Consider the following 15,611-nt stretch of genomic DNA (forward strand, 5'->3'; position numbering starts at 1 on the left):
GTACAGGATGAGTGTTTTCACAAAGCAACAATACTGAGGCTGACTGCAGCAGTGCACATTTTTACATATATTGCAGAGACTGTTCTTCACTGCAGTTAAGTTTGCAGGGTGTTTATACACTGGCTCACATGATGTATTTACTCTGGATGAAGCGTCATCTTAATATGTAGACATTCTTGTAAATAACATATATTTCTCGCAGTGAAGTGCACAGTTAATGACCCATCGGTGAACATGAGGACACTGAATGACTTGAATGACTCTCAAAAATACTTAGAAAAAAAAGGTCACTGTAGCAGACAAGTACGACAATCTGTTCTCACACATACACACACACACACACACACACACATACACACACACACACAAACACACACACACACAAACACACACACACACACGCTCACTGATGTTACAATCTTCCTATTTTCACCCCATTTAATGATGAGACCTGCAAGCACATGTGTGTGTGTGTGTGTGTGTGTGTGTGTGTGTGTGTGTGTGTGTGTGTGTACACTTGTGTGTGAGGTGCTTGTGTATGCGTTTGGCTGGGTGCCCTCTCCACTTCGCTGCTGTAATTAGCATGATTGGAGAGCGAGGGATGGATAGAAACACAGGAAGAGATGCTGCTGATGAGGCTATTCACCCCGCTGCGTCGCCTGCCTGGCGCCTCTTCTCAGCAACAAGCTGGCATCTTTTGTCTCCATCACTCCATCAACTACATCAGTGACGGCTCTGGGAGAGGGTGTGTGTGTGTGTGTGTGTGTGTGTTAGACCAGCAAGACAGCGAAAGCCTGCTGTACGTTCATTTAAGCAAAACTCGTTGTACAAAGTTGATTACACATTCATTAAAGCCCCAGACTCCCATTCATCCGCTCTACTTGACCTGTCCAAGTGATGGGAGGATGCGGGAAATAAGCTTTGCATTTGGGATGCACGGTGGGGATTATTCCTGGCTTGCCGGTTGTGATTAGTGTACCGCAGTCAAATTAAAAATAAATAAATCAAAAGATGATGAGATAATAAGATGGGTTTTTGGAGTGTACGTTCATAGTGCTCGCTCCACTCCTACATTCCTCTCTCTGGTCCAGACAGCTGATGCCACATTGTAATGGATACTTTGGTCATCATATCATGTTAGGCCTGTCATTTATGCCCATAACAACTTGCGTGGGATTCAGATTCAATATTATTTTAAATCTTAATAAGAGTGGCTGAATCATGTCCTCTGTAGTTTAAAAGAAAACAGCTGCTTTACACTTGCAGGAAGGTTTGTATTGCTATCCTTGTGGGGACCTTTCATCAATTACAGCCCTGAAAGCCTAAACCTAATTATAACCTATCTTTGTTACTCCTCTGATGAAGGCTCTCTGTGAGAAAATCAAACCCTTTAGGAGCCTGTGGCGGTAATCAGACATTTCACCCCCCCCCAAACAAAGTCACAACATTAAGCTAAAAGGTCAGATATGGCCTCTCTGGCAGAAAATAGAAAAAAACAAAATTGTCTTCTCTAATCTTTGCTTTGCTTTCTTTTAACAAGGTAGTTTTACCTCAGGTCTACAAAAAATACTCAAATGAAACCATCTAAGAGGAATCGTACTTCAAATGCTGTGCTAACACCTTCTACAAGTGTCATGGGGGGGGGGGGTTCACATATAAAAAAAAAAAAAACACGTATTCTACCAGTAGTCACTGTACGTGACCACGGCATGAGTGAGCATGTCCTGTCCCGTGGCTGGCTGTGGGGGTAAGTGCAGGTGAGGCACTGAAACAAAACTTAGCTGGCATTTAAAGCAGTTGTATCAGGTAAAAGTTTATGACAAAGTTGTCACGCCGACCTAATGATAAATGCTATTTCATAGTAAAAATATTTTATTAATGTTTGTGATTAATCATATTGTGGTGTCCATGGTCACTTGGCTGGAAGTCTTGCGGCTAATGTTAAGATAACCGTAGGCTAATTATTATGACTGACTGCAGCCCTTACTCTGATTGTGGCTCTGCACACGGCTATAGCTACTGACATTGCTATAATCATTGCTGTGGCTGGTATGACTGTTGTGGCTGTGACACATCATTTTTTTAATGGTGTAACACTAATAACATGCAGGTGCAGTGAAAATGGTTATTTGACTGGGTTGTGGTGAAGCTTTTCCCAAACTCCTGTGGTGTATTAGCAACATCTGTCATATCTGATACAAGTTCACATTCTGGTGGGAGTGTTTGGCTTTACAGCTCTGCCTTGGTCAAGGTTAAAGATTAGTCAGCCAGTAACGATCACAGCAACAGCTGACATTACAGCTACAGCTAAGTAGACATGTAGTTAGAGCCATGGCAATAACTATAATCACAGCACTGGTAGCATCCACTCAGCACCATAGCTTGGTGAAAAAGTTATTTACACATTAATTTAGAGCTAGATATATTTTAAATAAGATATCTTAATCAATATTTACTGATACTGATACTGCTGGGTGCCACAAAACGCTACTAAAAATAGCAAATCTCCTACAATAGAGGATGGTCCTCATCTCATTGTCCTCCAGAGGGCTGTTGGTCCTCACAAGGAAACACAAACAGGAAACACAAATGCTCTCTTGAACACTTACTGCATGAGCTAATCTACTTACAGCATTATACAGACAGAATATTTTCCTATCCAGCTCACTGACTCCACATCATCCCATCAGGGCAGGAGGCATCACGGCTCTCGTTTACAGTGTAAACAGATGAGTGTGTTCTAATAACATCAACCACAATGCTCTTGCTCTCTCCAGGCTCTCTCTCTCTCTCTCTCGCTCTCTCGCTCTCAGCCTCTGTGATTGAACTATAACTAGAATATCTGCATTTCTTGAAGAAAATGCTTGTGACTGCTGCATCTGCTGCTGTTGCCTTTATCTGACATATTGAGGAAACAATTCGACAGACTTAACTTTTCGCTTTTCACTTCCTCCTGCATTATTGATTCAGGGATGCAGCTTGAATCACCCCGAACAGCCGCAAATCTATTCTAAAAAAAACATAATAGTTTTGTAAGTGACCACAACAGTTAGGTGAAGCATTTTACCAGTGGACAGCCGTCTGTCCAATTTCACCTCTTAAGCACTTCTCATTAAAACAATAATAACTCATTGACTGTAAGTGATACCAAGCTGTCTACAATCTCATAAGGACTTGTCATGCTTGATATTCTAAAAGTGGAGCCATGTTTCTGGCCAGCACTATCTGAAGGCAGTACCGATTTGTATTGCTTTTTGTCTTTTTTTGTTATGTCCCTTAGTGGCAAAACTGCATGAAAGAAGGTTGAATTGATTTGACTATACCTACAAAGGTTTGTCAGCCAATCACGGATGGACGGTTGTATGCCTCCGCCAAAACACTTTATGTCCTCTTGAGATATTGCGTTCACAAGGCCAAAACCTCATTTTGTGAGGTCACTGTGACCTTCATGTTTGACTCTGGACCACCAAAATCTAATCAGTTCATTCTTGAGTCGAAGTGAACTTTTGTACCAAATTTGAAGAAGTTCCTTCAAGGCGTTACTGAGATATCGCGTCCACGAGAATAGGATGGACATACGTACAGCTCGTAAACAATATGCCAGTCAATTAGAGAGATAGAGAGAGAGAGAGCGAGCGAGCACTGCAACTATGAACAGAGAGCCATTTCCTCTGCAGAGGAAAGCATTCCGCCATTATAACAGCAATCCGCCAAGGTGCAATCACCTGGATTTTTAAGGGAATGGGAGATGGCACTCTGATTGGTTTATTGCATGATACTCCCAAAACACGCCCATGAATAATAAAGGGACTAAGCACAACCCTTTTGAACCACATGTCTCACACAGCCACAATTTTTTTCTGCCATTAAATGATCAGAAGTGGATATGGATACGCCCTAAATGCACGTGCGCCACACGCTTTAGACCTCGAGCTTTGGACTGTTGTAACAGAGTCCATGATCCTGATGTCCTCATCACTGAACTGACTTGGCCAAGATATTAATCTCCTAAAAGCTCTACTTTTATATTCAAGCCTCGATGAAAAAGTGGAATATCAACTGTGATGATGAAAACATTTTTTACGCCATCTAATGTCTGTTGTATGTCCCTCGTTTTCTCTCTTCACTGAATGCGACCTCCTGTTGTCCCTCCGCTTAGTGTTGTTGATATGTTTCCATGTCACTTACAAAAAGTCCCGTAAGCCTCGTACTTGGTGAATAAAGTGATACAATACTGATCGTCATTGTAATTCCAATGAAGTCATGTAGCTTCGCATCTGCTCTTCGGTTTCATGTCAGCTGACAGTGGAATTTATAACAACAGGCTTTGTGTGCTGAGAATAGACCAGGCGTCAGCAGGGTGAATGTGCTCTGTGTGTGTGTGTGTGTGTGTGTGTGTGTGTGTGTGTGTGTGTGTGTGTGTGTGGAAGGAGACTGATGGGTGTCAGGTGATCATTCTCTGTATGTGTTGTGCAATGCACACTGCAAAGAATATCCATCTTGAAATATGATTTGATTTGAGAGTGAGTCTCATAAATCCTTCCTGATGATGATGTGAGACTATTGAAATTATTTCCAAGGCAAAACGAGTGGAGTTGTCAGAACTTGTTTCCGGAAAAACAGGAGTTTTAGACTTAAATACTTCACCAAGAATAATAATACTTGTTGTCTTTCATGCTTTGTGTCTATTGTTGTCTGATAACAGCTTCACTGTTTAGAGTTGATGAGCCTGTGTGTTTGTTCTGCTCACAGTTAATATGTAAATCTTGTGGATTTAGTTATTAAGCTCACTGCTGGGTTTTTGTAGAAAAACATTCTTACTTCCAATAATTAACTCGACTTCCTTTATGAAATTTAAAAAGCTGTGCTTGAAACGTGGCAAGTGACTATCTTGAAAGAAGTCATTGAAGTTTAAACTATTTGCCACAGTATTAAGACAGTTTGACTCAGAAAGACAGTTGTCCCAGTGGGCTTTCCGTAGCCCCTGTCATCTAACCGTCCTCTTCCTGGACCCAAGCAGAGCGGGCTCCCTCTCCGCTCCCCTCACACTATTACAGACATTATGCTTTAGCAGCAAGGCACATCACTGCACAGAGCTACACTACACAGCTACACAGGCTGCCTGTGCAAAGTCCAGGCTGAAACATCTACGAAGCCCTTTAAACCTGATATTAACATTCACCTTGTACAGCCGGATTACATTTAGATGGAGCGACAGCGAGAACTGATCACTGAAAGCGCCCAGACAGGAGGTCAGAGGTGAGAATACCAAGAAAACTCGCACAAAATAAAACCACGTGTACTGAAGACACATTAACATGAGGTGCAAATGGTAAAAGTTGTAAATGTAATCCAGCTGAATCATATTAAGACACAGAGTGCATGTTAGTGCCAGGTGGAAGGTTTAGAGCAGCTAATGAGAGTCACATCAATATTTCACATTTTGAAAGTGGTGCCTTACATTCAGATCACGACCTGGTGTCGTGGGTCTGATACAGGTGGAGCAGGTTAGACAAACAGGAAGTAGGACATAGTAAATAGGACAGATACTGTTGTGAAGCTGATTTGATCCTGTTTGATCATCCGCTGCCCTTCTGCTGCAGATCAAGCTCAGAGCTACCTACCGGTGTTGTTTGGCTTTAATAGTGTAATGGGGGACTGAATCTGGGTTTCATATTGGGCAATTAATCTTCTGGTAAAACGCTTGTGTTCGCTTCAGGTCTGCTGTTGCCTCTTCAGCACCTCTTCATTTCAGAGATGATGCTCCCAGCTGTTGAAGCCAGTGTCCAATGTGTAGCCGGTTGAAAGCTGAGCCAGAAGCTGCTGTCGTTTCAGGTGATTGCCAGAACTTTTTAGCAACGGCTGCAGGAGATCCTCAGAGCGCCTCGTCAGCCAGACAGGCACCCGTGTTGCACAACGGATTGCTGAGGAACTCCTGCTTGGGGGAGATAGACTTGGCATCCTGATCGGCTCTTACACACACATGCACACGCTCACACATACAAAGTTCAGGGTTTATACTTTATTATACTTTTTTTCTGTCTTGATCACCTCTTCTGGGAGAGCCTTTCAACTGAAACCACACATCTGCCTGTGTTTTCAACATGTTTTCTCTGGAGAGAGAGTTCCTGTGAAAACCAGGTTTTCTCTACAAGAGGTGTAGAGAACTGTCTGAAAAGCAGAGCTCTCTCTTCAGCAGAGTACACCCCAGTCAGAACGAGAAGCTGCTGTGTTCACAGCATGCTAGTCTCATGTTATAGCTCCTCTCTAAATAGACTGTGAAGTCACACAGCTTGTGTGATTGAGGATGTGTGAACCTTCTCTGCGCTGAGAGAAGGCTGGTGTGACAAGCAGAAGCCGTTAAGTTTGGAGGCGCAAGCGTCTGCTTCAGTTTAGCTTTTGAACTGGAATGTGCTCATGTCGTCGACATGCTCATCATCACTTTTTGGCACAGAGCAAACTTCCTAATGCGAGTTTATCATTAGCTGTGAGAAGCATTAGTGCTTTATACAAGGGCATGGTGGGTGAGGACAGTACTCAGTGGACTGGGATTTAGTCTCACTTGCAAATTAGGTAACATGATGGTTCCAGTGAACACACTGGAAATGTATTCATCCAAAACTCAGCCACAGTCACTTGCAGACAACTCACACATTCACACTGTACTTTTGCATGGATGCAGGCAAAAGGAACAATGTGAACAGTCAACTCATACTCACTCTCTGATATCCAGCAAAATGCCTCCTGTGTTTGAGGTCTATTCCTGCAGGTTGTTACTGGAGTAGAAACTGGACGTCTCTGATACTGTTTTGGAGACGCTCCGGGATGATGACCCATTCGAGGTCAGGTCCAGGGAGGAGCTATGTGGCCTGGCACCGACTCCAGCCCCACCAGGCCCTTGACCTGCTGTTGCCTTGACCTTGGGCTGCTCCATGTCGTCCCCAACCTGGAGAACAGTAGACACGGTTGTCTCCATGCGGCTAGCCTTGTAAACACTGGTCTGGGTCTGAAGGTAGCGAGTGGACTTGAGTTCCAGGCCTTCGTAGGAGCCTTGAAGGATGCAGGGGCAACAGCGGAAGGCTTGTTTAAAACCAGCACGAAACCTGAAACGAAAGAAAAAAACAAACAAACACACACATTTACTGCTGTGGCAAAAAAAAAAATACTTGCCACAACAGTAACCCACATGAATGAAGGCTCCGCTTTCATGCTGATTACCTCCCTTTACAGTCATCTGAAGGCATTAGTGGCTCTTTCTTACATCTGACACAAAGCAAAACACAAGTGTCTTTGCTAGTTTCAGACCGACGCAGTTGTTGATTTTGCCGCTCTGCACCCACGTTATTTGAAAAGCAAATAAACTTGCGCCCCTCTGAGCGACCATGGGCGTGTTGGTCTTAAAATGAGGTGTGGTCAGGTGCATTGCTGGCGCATTGCTATCTTGAGGCAGCAGACAGTGACTTTAAGATTGACCAACAAAAAATCTGGCGCAGTATTTCACTTTTATTTTAAATCTTCATCATCAAGAGAGTAACATGTGTGTGCACAACATCTATTATACAGCAATATCTAGAGTAAGTTGCTAACATTAGTTAAAATTAGCCACTGTAAGCCAATGGTCGGAACAGATCAAGCAATTTTGCTGTGGCATCATTTTGAATTGCTTTTACGGTGCTTTTTATTGCTTATAAACTCAGATGAAGAAAATCTGATATTGTCTTGTCAAATGTTTACAAGTAATGGGAAAGGTGTTACAAACTCATACATTTATCACCAGACTCTTGCAGTTCCCCTGAAGCTCATTGTTTTGCTTTTACAGCCCTAAACCTTAATGTTTTGGTTGACTTGCACCGTTTTCATCAACCTGGTTCCAACTACAGCTGTTTTCAATGAAAGAGTTTATAAACCGAGGGGGAGCAGCAGATTCAGGTGATAATTCTCTCCCTTTGACATTGACATGTTTTATATCGTCATTTGAATCACTGATATTATAAAAATATCATTTATAGCTTTTACATCCAATAGGAACAATCCAAATGCTGAAAAGATCCTCTAGATATTATAGATACAAAAAACATTAATGGGAGCAGACTTTAGCTTTGGATTACTTTCAAACAGCATGCACATGACACCTGTGATATTAACATTTATTGTTATACATCAAAGGGAATACAACATAATGCGCTCTATAAGCTCATCATTATCTGTCAGTATCATGCCGGGGATGAAGATCATATGAATAGGGATGACATAAAATGCGTCTATATTACATTTATATTATAAAATGAATGGCACATTTGCTGGTGAAGTGTTATTCTGTTAGATGATCATAAAATGCAGTTCACATAAATCATAGTGATCCTAAACCAAATCAGCGTTTACATCTTCAGCTGAAAACATTTTTTTTTCTTAGTTCACACAATCAAAGGCTGCCAGTTTGGAAATCTTCCCAATCTGACAAGACTGTTTACTATGTGCTGCAGCTTGACAGAGAACCGCAGTAACAGTGTGGCAGACTGACTGATACAGTATTAGTATTCTGATTAAGGCAGCACAATGGTTAATACAGATATAATGTGAAAAACAGGCAAAGCGCAAAGACTGTGTAACTGAGGTATTCTACTGTTAATTAAAACAAAATGTTGCATGAGGTATTAACTGATGACCTTCACTGATTTTACCAGCTCTTGGTGTGTTGCAGATGTTTGGCAGGTGTTAATGTAGATGCCAAAAGTATTTTCAAATGTTGCATTAAAACCACAGAGAGAAGAGATGAGAGAAATAAGCATTTTGCATCTGAAATGTAGAAATTACAAGGGACTGGAAACTCATAGGAAACACTTTCCCTCAGTAAACACACAAACACAAAACCCAGATAGAGAAGTGACGGAGGTGGGAAAAGGGAAAATGTCAATCGTTGACCAGGAGAGAGATGAGAAGAGACTGATAGAAAGTGAGGACCATCGGTCACGCATTTGAATTTAAACTGGCTGAACTGATAGACACAAAAGCCAGTCAATATCCTGTACCAAACGATGACTGAATCTCAGCTCATGGTGGTCCAACCCGCATAGTTTCATTTGCAGTACTTCATGAATTTCAGAAGTGAAAACACCCAAGTGTGAAATCTCATTTCCCTGACAGCACAGAACAGGTGGCTGCGATGGGGAGACAATGGGAGATGATTGATTACAGACAATAAGCAGAGTTGACCATCTGTCTTTATTTTGCCAAATAACCATCTTTAAATTCATTGACATTTTGTTGATGTGTGTGCGTATGTGTGTGTTTGTGTGTGTGTGTGTGTGGGTGTGTGTGCGTGTGTGTCTCATTGGCTACAGTCCTGAAGGACAATAATTGCTGCTCACCAAGGAAAAAAAACATTTTCCCTTCTGTGTTTGATTTGTCATTTGTCTATTTTAAAAAAAGTTTAATTTTATTTTGTCTAAGGACAGACATTACATTCAACATCCACATTTCTAATCCTTAGAAATGAAAATTCTTCTTTATAAGTCTATATAAGAAAAGAATCCCCAGTGAGGGGTCTATATCGGAACTGTAATGAATAAATGAAGATAATGCACTTATGAATAGTATAACCAAACTGTATCTTTTTCCCTTTGAACTAGAAAATGTAGACTCAACTTTGAAATACTATATTTTCTAAAGAGTAATGTTGTTTTCTTATGTTTTGTAAGTATCAGACGGAAGGCAAGGTAGCTCCGTGAGTCACCACCATCTCCTGGAGAGGGGCCGGAGTTTGCCCAAGGTGACAGCCTCTGTGCGGGTGTGTTGTGTGTGCTATATGCACCGAACAGTAACTCGGAGTATCTGGCCATTGAGGTCTCTGGGTGGTGTCCTGGAAAGGGTTCTGCCTGGCGACTCTGTAGTTCGGTGGGGGACTTCAGTACTCACGTAGGGAACGATAGAGAAACCTGGCGGGGCATGGTTGAGCTCCTGTCCGTGAGGTCTTCAACTCCCAGCTTAAGAAGAATTTCTCATGCATCCCAAGGGAGGTTCGGGACATGGAGACTGAGTAGACCATGTTCAAAGCCTTCATTGCAGTAGCCGTGGGTAGGAGCTGTGTCATCGGTACTTGTCGAGGTGGCAACCTAAGGAAAGCCATCAGGCTGAAGAAGGCCTTTCAGGGTTGGTTGGCCCAGGGGTCTCCTGAAGCAGCAGACAGATACTGGGATGTCTGGTGGAGGTCAGGAACAAGAGATTTTCTGGGTACATCCAACTGGGAAGAGACCCCGGGGTAAACCCAGAACTCACTGGAGGGATTACATATCTGGGAAGGCCTCGAGATACCCCAAGAGGAGGACAGGGGAATAGGAACATCTGGAATACCCCCGGAATACCCGACCACGGATAAGCCGAAGAAAAGGGATGGTTGATGGATAAAGTTTGAATGAATTCAAAATAACATAACACAGTTCTAAGTAATAGGTAACACGATTGCGTTAAAATACGGATCCAATAGTGTTACGTAATAACTCAGGTTTGAATGAATTCAAACACAACCAACATGATGCTGTTACATTCCTTTGCAGTTGCTCTGCATTTCCTCGTCAGTCTAACTGAGACGGCATTAGATGAAAAAGTCAGGTTGCTTGGGGCCATAAATAGCCTTTAGCCTTTATTAGAGACGATTTGGAAAATAACCAGAAATGAAGGAGAAAGAGGTCCAACAAAGATCCCTGATCTGACTAACAATGGTCACAGTTTGTAGTTGGCGTCTTAAACCCATGTCAGATGGACAATGCATTTTAGGAAAGCTCCCGGTTGGAGTGCATGGCACAGCTCATTGGGCTCATCCACTGTAAATATTGAACTGGTCATTAAAGACTGAATAGTCATCTCCTCCCATGTTTGAATGGTAGTTCCAATTTTGAATAAAAAGTGACAGCCCTACAGTGTACTGGAGAATAACTAGACACCGCTGGTTGGCAACTAGCTGTGTTAAAATGCAGAATGTGTTCTGCACTTTCTTATTCACAGTATTTTGAAAATGAACAGAAAATGTTATGTTATGTAACGCTATGTTATTGTGAAATGTACATTATTCAGAACTTAGAGACGGCAGGAGGACATGATGTAATTGGAGTTTACATAAACAGCAACAATAGCAAAACAAAAATGAGATAATATCTTGTTTGCGTCTCTTATCTAATATCATCTCTACACAGGAAGCACAATATTGTGTGTAGGTCACCTGCATTTTAGTGGCCAACACACAATCACTGTAGTAAGGCACATGAAGCAGAGACTACTAGACTTCTATTACGCTCTCGGTCAAGTATATGAACATGAACCGTTATATGAGCTGTGTAGACAAATGGAATAATTGAAAGAGAAGTGTGTCTGTCACATGCATCAGATGGACAACTGGAAAAACAAAGTCCTCCACAGAAAATAAAGACCTGGTTCATCTTGCTAAAGTTCTGAGTATTTCAGAATTTGCTGTAAGTGAATAATGCACAATAACATAGTGACATATTTGTGTGTGTGTGTGTGTGTGGGTGTGCTGACTCACCTGTCGTTGAGGCAGCAGTAGATGATGGGGTTGTACATGGTGGAGCTCATGGCCAGCCACATGATGGCCAGGTAGACCTGCTGGATGAACGTTTCCTCAAACATGTCAGGGAAGAACTGGTGCAGCAGGAAGTAAACATGGTAGGGCAGCCAGCAGATGGCAAACGTACACACCACCACGATCATCATCTTCACCACCTGTTGGACACAAGACAGCACCGCGTTGTCTTCATTTCTACTGTTTTGATTACCCACTTTTTTTTTTTTTACCCACAATTCTGTATTTCATCAGTTAAACCTGCGTCAGAAAGGCTAATGGGTCAGAGTATGACAAATAAATAAGTTAAAAAGAAACTTATTTACTGTTTATTGTCAAAAGACATCTCAGTACAATGAACCTGTCCTAAAAAGTATAACATGTAATTGCCTCATTATAATGTATAATAAATGTAAAAACCTGTCAGAGAAACGCATCAATCACATCATACAGCAGGTATTGTGACTTTTAAGCTTGTTTTGGTCATCTTTTGATGAGACATGCTGCCCTGCATTGATTGTCTCCTCCGAGGACTCAGCGTTCATCTTCATTGCTATAACAAGCCTCTCTGTCGGCCACACAAATAGCAACAACGCTGTCCGTTCAGAAAAAACTCAGCAGCTTTGAACTTTTCATCTCTCAAATGGGAATGGACATGCACATACAGAAAATCTAACAATTATGCTTTAGGTCTTTTAGTGTTTTCGCAGCTTGTTTGTTCTGAAATGTTTTTCTATCAACCACCAAGGGACCAGTGGACAGGTGACTGGGGAATGGAGCTGAATATCTCAGGGGGAACAGCCTGAGGACTGGGCGGGGGCGGAGCAGGGTGGCCCGATGGTAGAAGAGCTGAGAATATCAGTCGATTGGTCCCGAGGCCGGACAGACAGGCGGAGGCAGGGAAAGGGGCAGCACTACTCTGGTGGGTTGTGGCAAAGGCAGGAGCGAAGGTTGTCTGGAGGTCTGGAAGTCAGGAGGCTGTATCTCTGGGTGACGCCAAAGTAGGTGGGATCACTCTGGAGGCCGGCAATGAGGCTGGAGGTCCAGAAAGGGAGCTAGCTGTCTTGGAATCAGGCTGAAAGCTAGCTATTGGAAGAAGGCTGGTAGAGCTAGCTGACTCTAGAGCTGGCAGCAGGTTAGTAAACACAAACGGCTGGGAGACAGGCTGGAGGTTAACAAGGCTGGGTGTTTCTAGTAGACTGGGGGGTAACTGGCTGGGAATCAGGGATATTAACAAAGTCCTTAAGCCTGTCAACAAATTCTTTAACAATGGTTTTTTTGACATTTCCCTGCACACGCTGCTCAGAACTGCTTGTTAGTATTCTATAGTATTATAAAGATGTGTCTGCTGGGTCCATATTTGGTGAGTCCAAACTGTTACAGTTCAATAATCTCTTGACCCAAATGCAGACACACGACGATACTTTAATGATGAAAACAAACAAGCTCACGGGCTGATGAGTTGATGGGCAGGCAAAAAGGCAGGAACAGCACACAAAACACTGAATAACAAGCACATGAGGAACTGACAGGGAGGGCTACACAGAAATACATGAGGAAGGAAAGGCTAATTGGGAACAGGTGAAACTAATTACGATGGCGCAGGCAATCAGAAAGGTGGGAAACACACAAGGCAAAGTAAAATAACCAACACACACACAAAGTAAATCATTTCAAAATAAAACAGGAAAAAGGGCAGAGCACGGCACAGGGGGACCAGGAATGTCACTACAAAATTGCATTGTTGTTCATCCAGTAGTAAATGAGACATTTCAATCTGGAGCAAAGTGGTGGACCAGCTCATGTGTCCATCTATAAACTCGTATGGTTAAAAATAGATGAATGAAGAAACAAATTAATCAAAGCAAGGTGTAAAGTGAAGGAGCAATGTAAAATACAGAGAACTAAAGTAAACAGAATGAAAGAGAGTAAGTGGTATCAGCGCTCCAAAAACACATATCAAATGTTCACAGACTGACCTGCGGGGCTGATGTAATCAGTGGAAGAGACACCTTAGTAAATATGTCTGTTAAACCTCATAGGATTCTCATTTTATATTCTAGTGTCAGAGGGGCAAGTCTCTGCAATGTCTTCATGAGGAGAGTATTTTCACAAAAAAAATGCAACACTGAAGCTGTGAACACACCTGACAAACAGGGACCATGAAAGATGGCTGAACAAGTGAGAAACAGGTAGAGGAGGAAAGCGGGTGGTGAAAACGGAAAGTGAAGAGAGACTACAGTTTGTCTGGAGAACCTCCAAAGACCAGAGGATAGGAGGAGAGACGGATTCAGGTTCATGTTGCTTTGATTATTTCATCAACGGAGGAAAAAAAATTTTTATGAGACATGAAAGTTGTAGGGTCTTCCTGTTCAGGGCTGCAGCGTATAAAAGTGAGTGCACGTGACAAGGTTGGACTAATCTGAATGGCAATCCAAAATGCTGTGGCCCCGCCATGTAAAGTGCGCGTTACCTTGCGTTTGGCGGTCAGCTGCTCCTTGTAGCGATCAGAAGAGTCTCCAGGGATCTCACTGGCCCACAGGGTCAGTCCCACCACCAGATAAGCACAACCCATCACCAGCAGAGGAAGGAAGTAGATCAGGATGGCCACACACACATAGTACCTACGACAAGACATACATACATACATACATATTTTATAAATGGGTTGCCTGGAGGAACAAGGGCTGAGCTGTAGGAACCACTGCCTCCCCTACAACCTGAGCATAAGTGTAAGCTGTCCCACCCTAACAGGTTCAACAAGACCAACAGAAGGTTGAGGGAGATGTCAATCAAAACATCCACACCTTGAGAAGCACTTTTATAAGGTAAATAATTAAATTTCATTCAGCAATCCTCAAATAACCTGGTTATATCAATGCAACGTAAATGAGAAAATCTCTTTTTCTTCTAGTTTTACATGACTTCAGAGGAATGTTTCGGGCATTGTTCCTTGGCCTTCGGCACTGACTCTGGATTCGAAGAGGATCTATAGCAACATGCATTGACATCCGGAGGTAGGTAACAAAGTTGATAACACTGCATTGGTGCTCAGGTTATATCAAACAAAACTATTTGTAGGGATTGTGGAGATTATTGTGTTATTTTGTCTTGTTTTGTCCAGAAAATGATGATGTAGTCGACAGGCCTTTAACCACCTTATTTAGGAGACACGAGGACTCTCCATGTTCAGGGTTAGAGTTCGGCTCCTTTTTCTTACTTTCTGTGATTTAAGTGAACTCATGTTACAATGGACCTCAACGTTGGGCATGGCTGTACCCCGCCTGAGGTCACCGAGGTTCGGACCTCTGCATTTTTTCTGAGGTGTATATAATAACTGCCTAAAATAACTCTACTTTGGTGCTGCAAAAATATTGTAGACCAAGATCACAGACTTCCCCATCTGATCAGCAGCGGCATTGCTTGTGTGTGTGTGTGGGTGGAGTGAATGATCTTTAGTCAACACAGTTGTTCTTTTTATTATGTCAACAAACTGGACAGGCGGCTGAATCCACCGCAGCGTGATACAGGTTGCAAGAGAATTTTACTGCTTGTTGTGCATTACCTTTCAAGGCGTCTCTTGGCAGCTGTTGTACAGTTGCGCTACGTTACATACGCCAGCTAGTTAGTTTAACTTGAGTGAATTAACTAACTAGCTGGTTTATATTATTGCCATCCATCATATGTCGGACTGATGAACTTTCAAGTCAGTTTATGTAAAAGGTTGAAACCCATGTTAAACCCCTATATGTTTTTTTTATTTTCATTACAAGATTATCCCAGCGGAGGCCGGTAGTATTTCTACATAGATATCAAGTGAACCAGTGTTTACTTTCGTCTGTGACAGATGAAAATTAAATGACTGCATCAATCAAAGCTCAGGTTTGGGAAGGAAAGAATTACAGGACAAGATGAGGAGACAAAGAAAAAGAAAGAGAGAAGGTGATGAAGAGCAGGTATATAAAAAAAAAGGGAAATCTAAAATCACGGCATTATGTGCTTGTTTTTTGTCTGACAAGATATTTATTCTTCTATTTAT

At 42.3% G+C, this 15,611-nt stretch overlaps 1 protein-coding gene across 1 annotated transcript in view; it reads right to left on the bottom strand.

Annotated features, from left to right (window-relative positions):
* Positions 1-6,757: 6,757 nt before the first annotated feature.
* tacr1 (tachykinin receptor 1) overlaps positions 6,758-15,611 on the bottom strand; it is a 43,874-nt gene continuing 35,020 nt past the window's right edge. Inside the window, exons 3-5 of the mRNA XM_022756508.1 lie at positions 14,046-14,196; positions 11,537-11,733; positions 6,758-7,103 (exon numbers count right to left, since the gene is read on the bottom strand). Coding sequence (XP_022612229.1) covers positions 6,758-7,103; positions 11,537-11,733; positions 14,046-14,196 — 694 coding nt within the window. The remainder of the gene's footprint in view (positions 7,104-11,536; positions 11,734-14,045; positions 14,197-15,611) is intronic.

The sequence above is a fragment of the Seriola dumerili genome, unplaced genomic scaffold (genome assembly GCF_002260705.1).
Source record: "Seriola dumerili isolate Sdu_G_001 unplaced genomic scaffold, Sdu_1.0 BDQW01000017.1, whole genome shotgun sequence".
In the NCBI taxonomy this organism is placed as follows: Eukaryota; Metazoa; Chordata; class Actinopteri; order Carangiformes; family Carangidae; genus Seriola; species Seriola dumerili.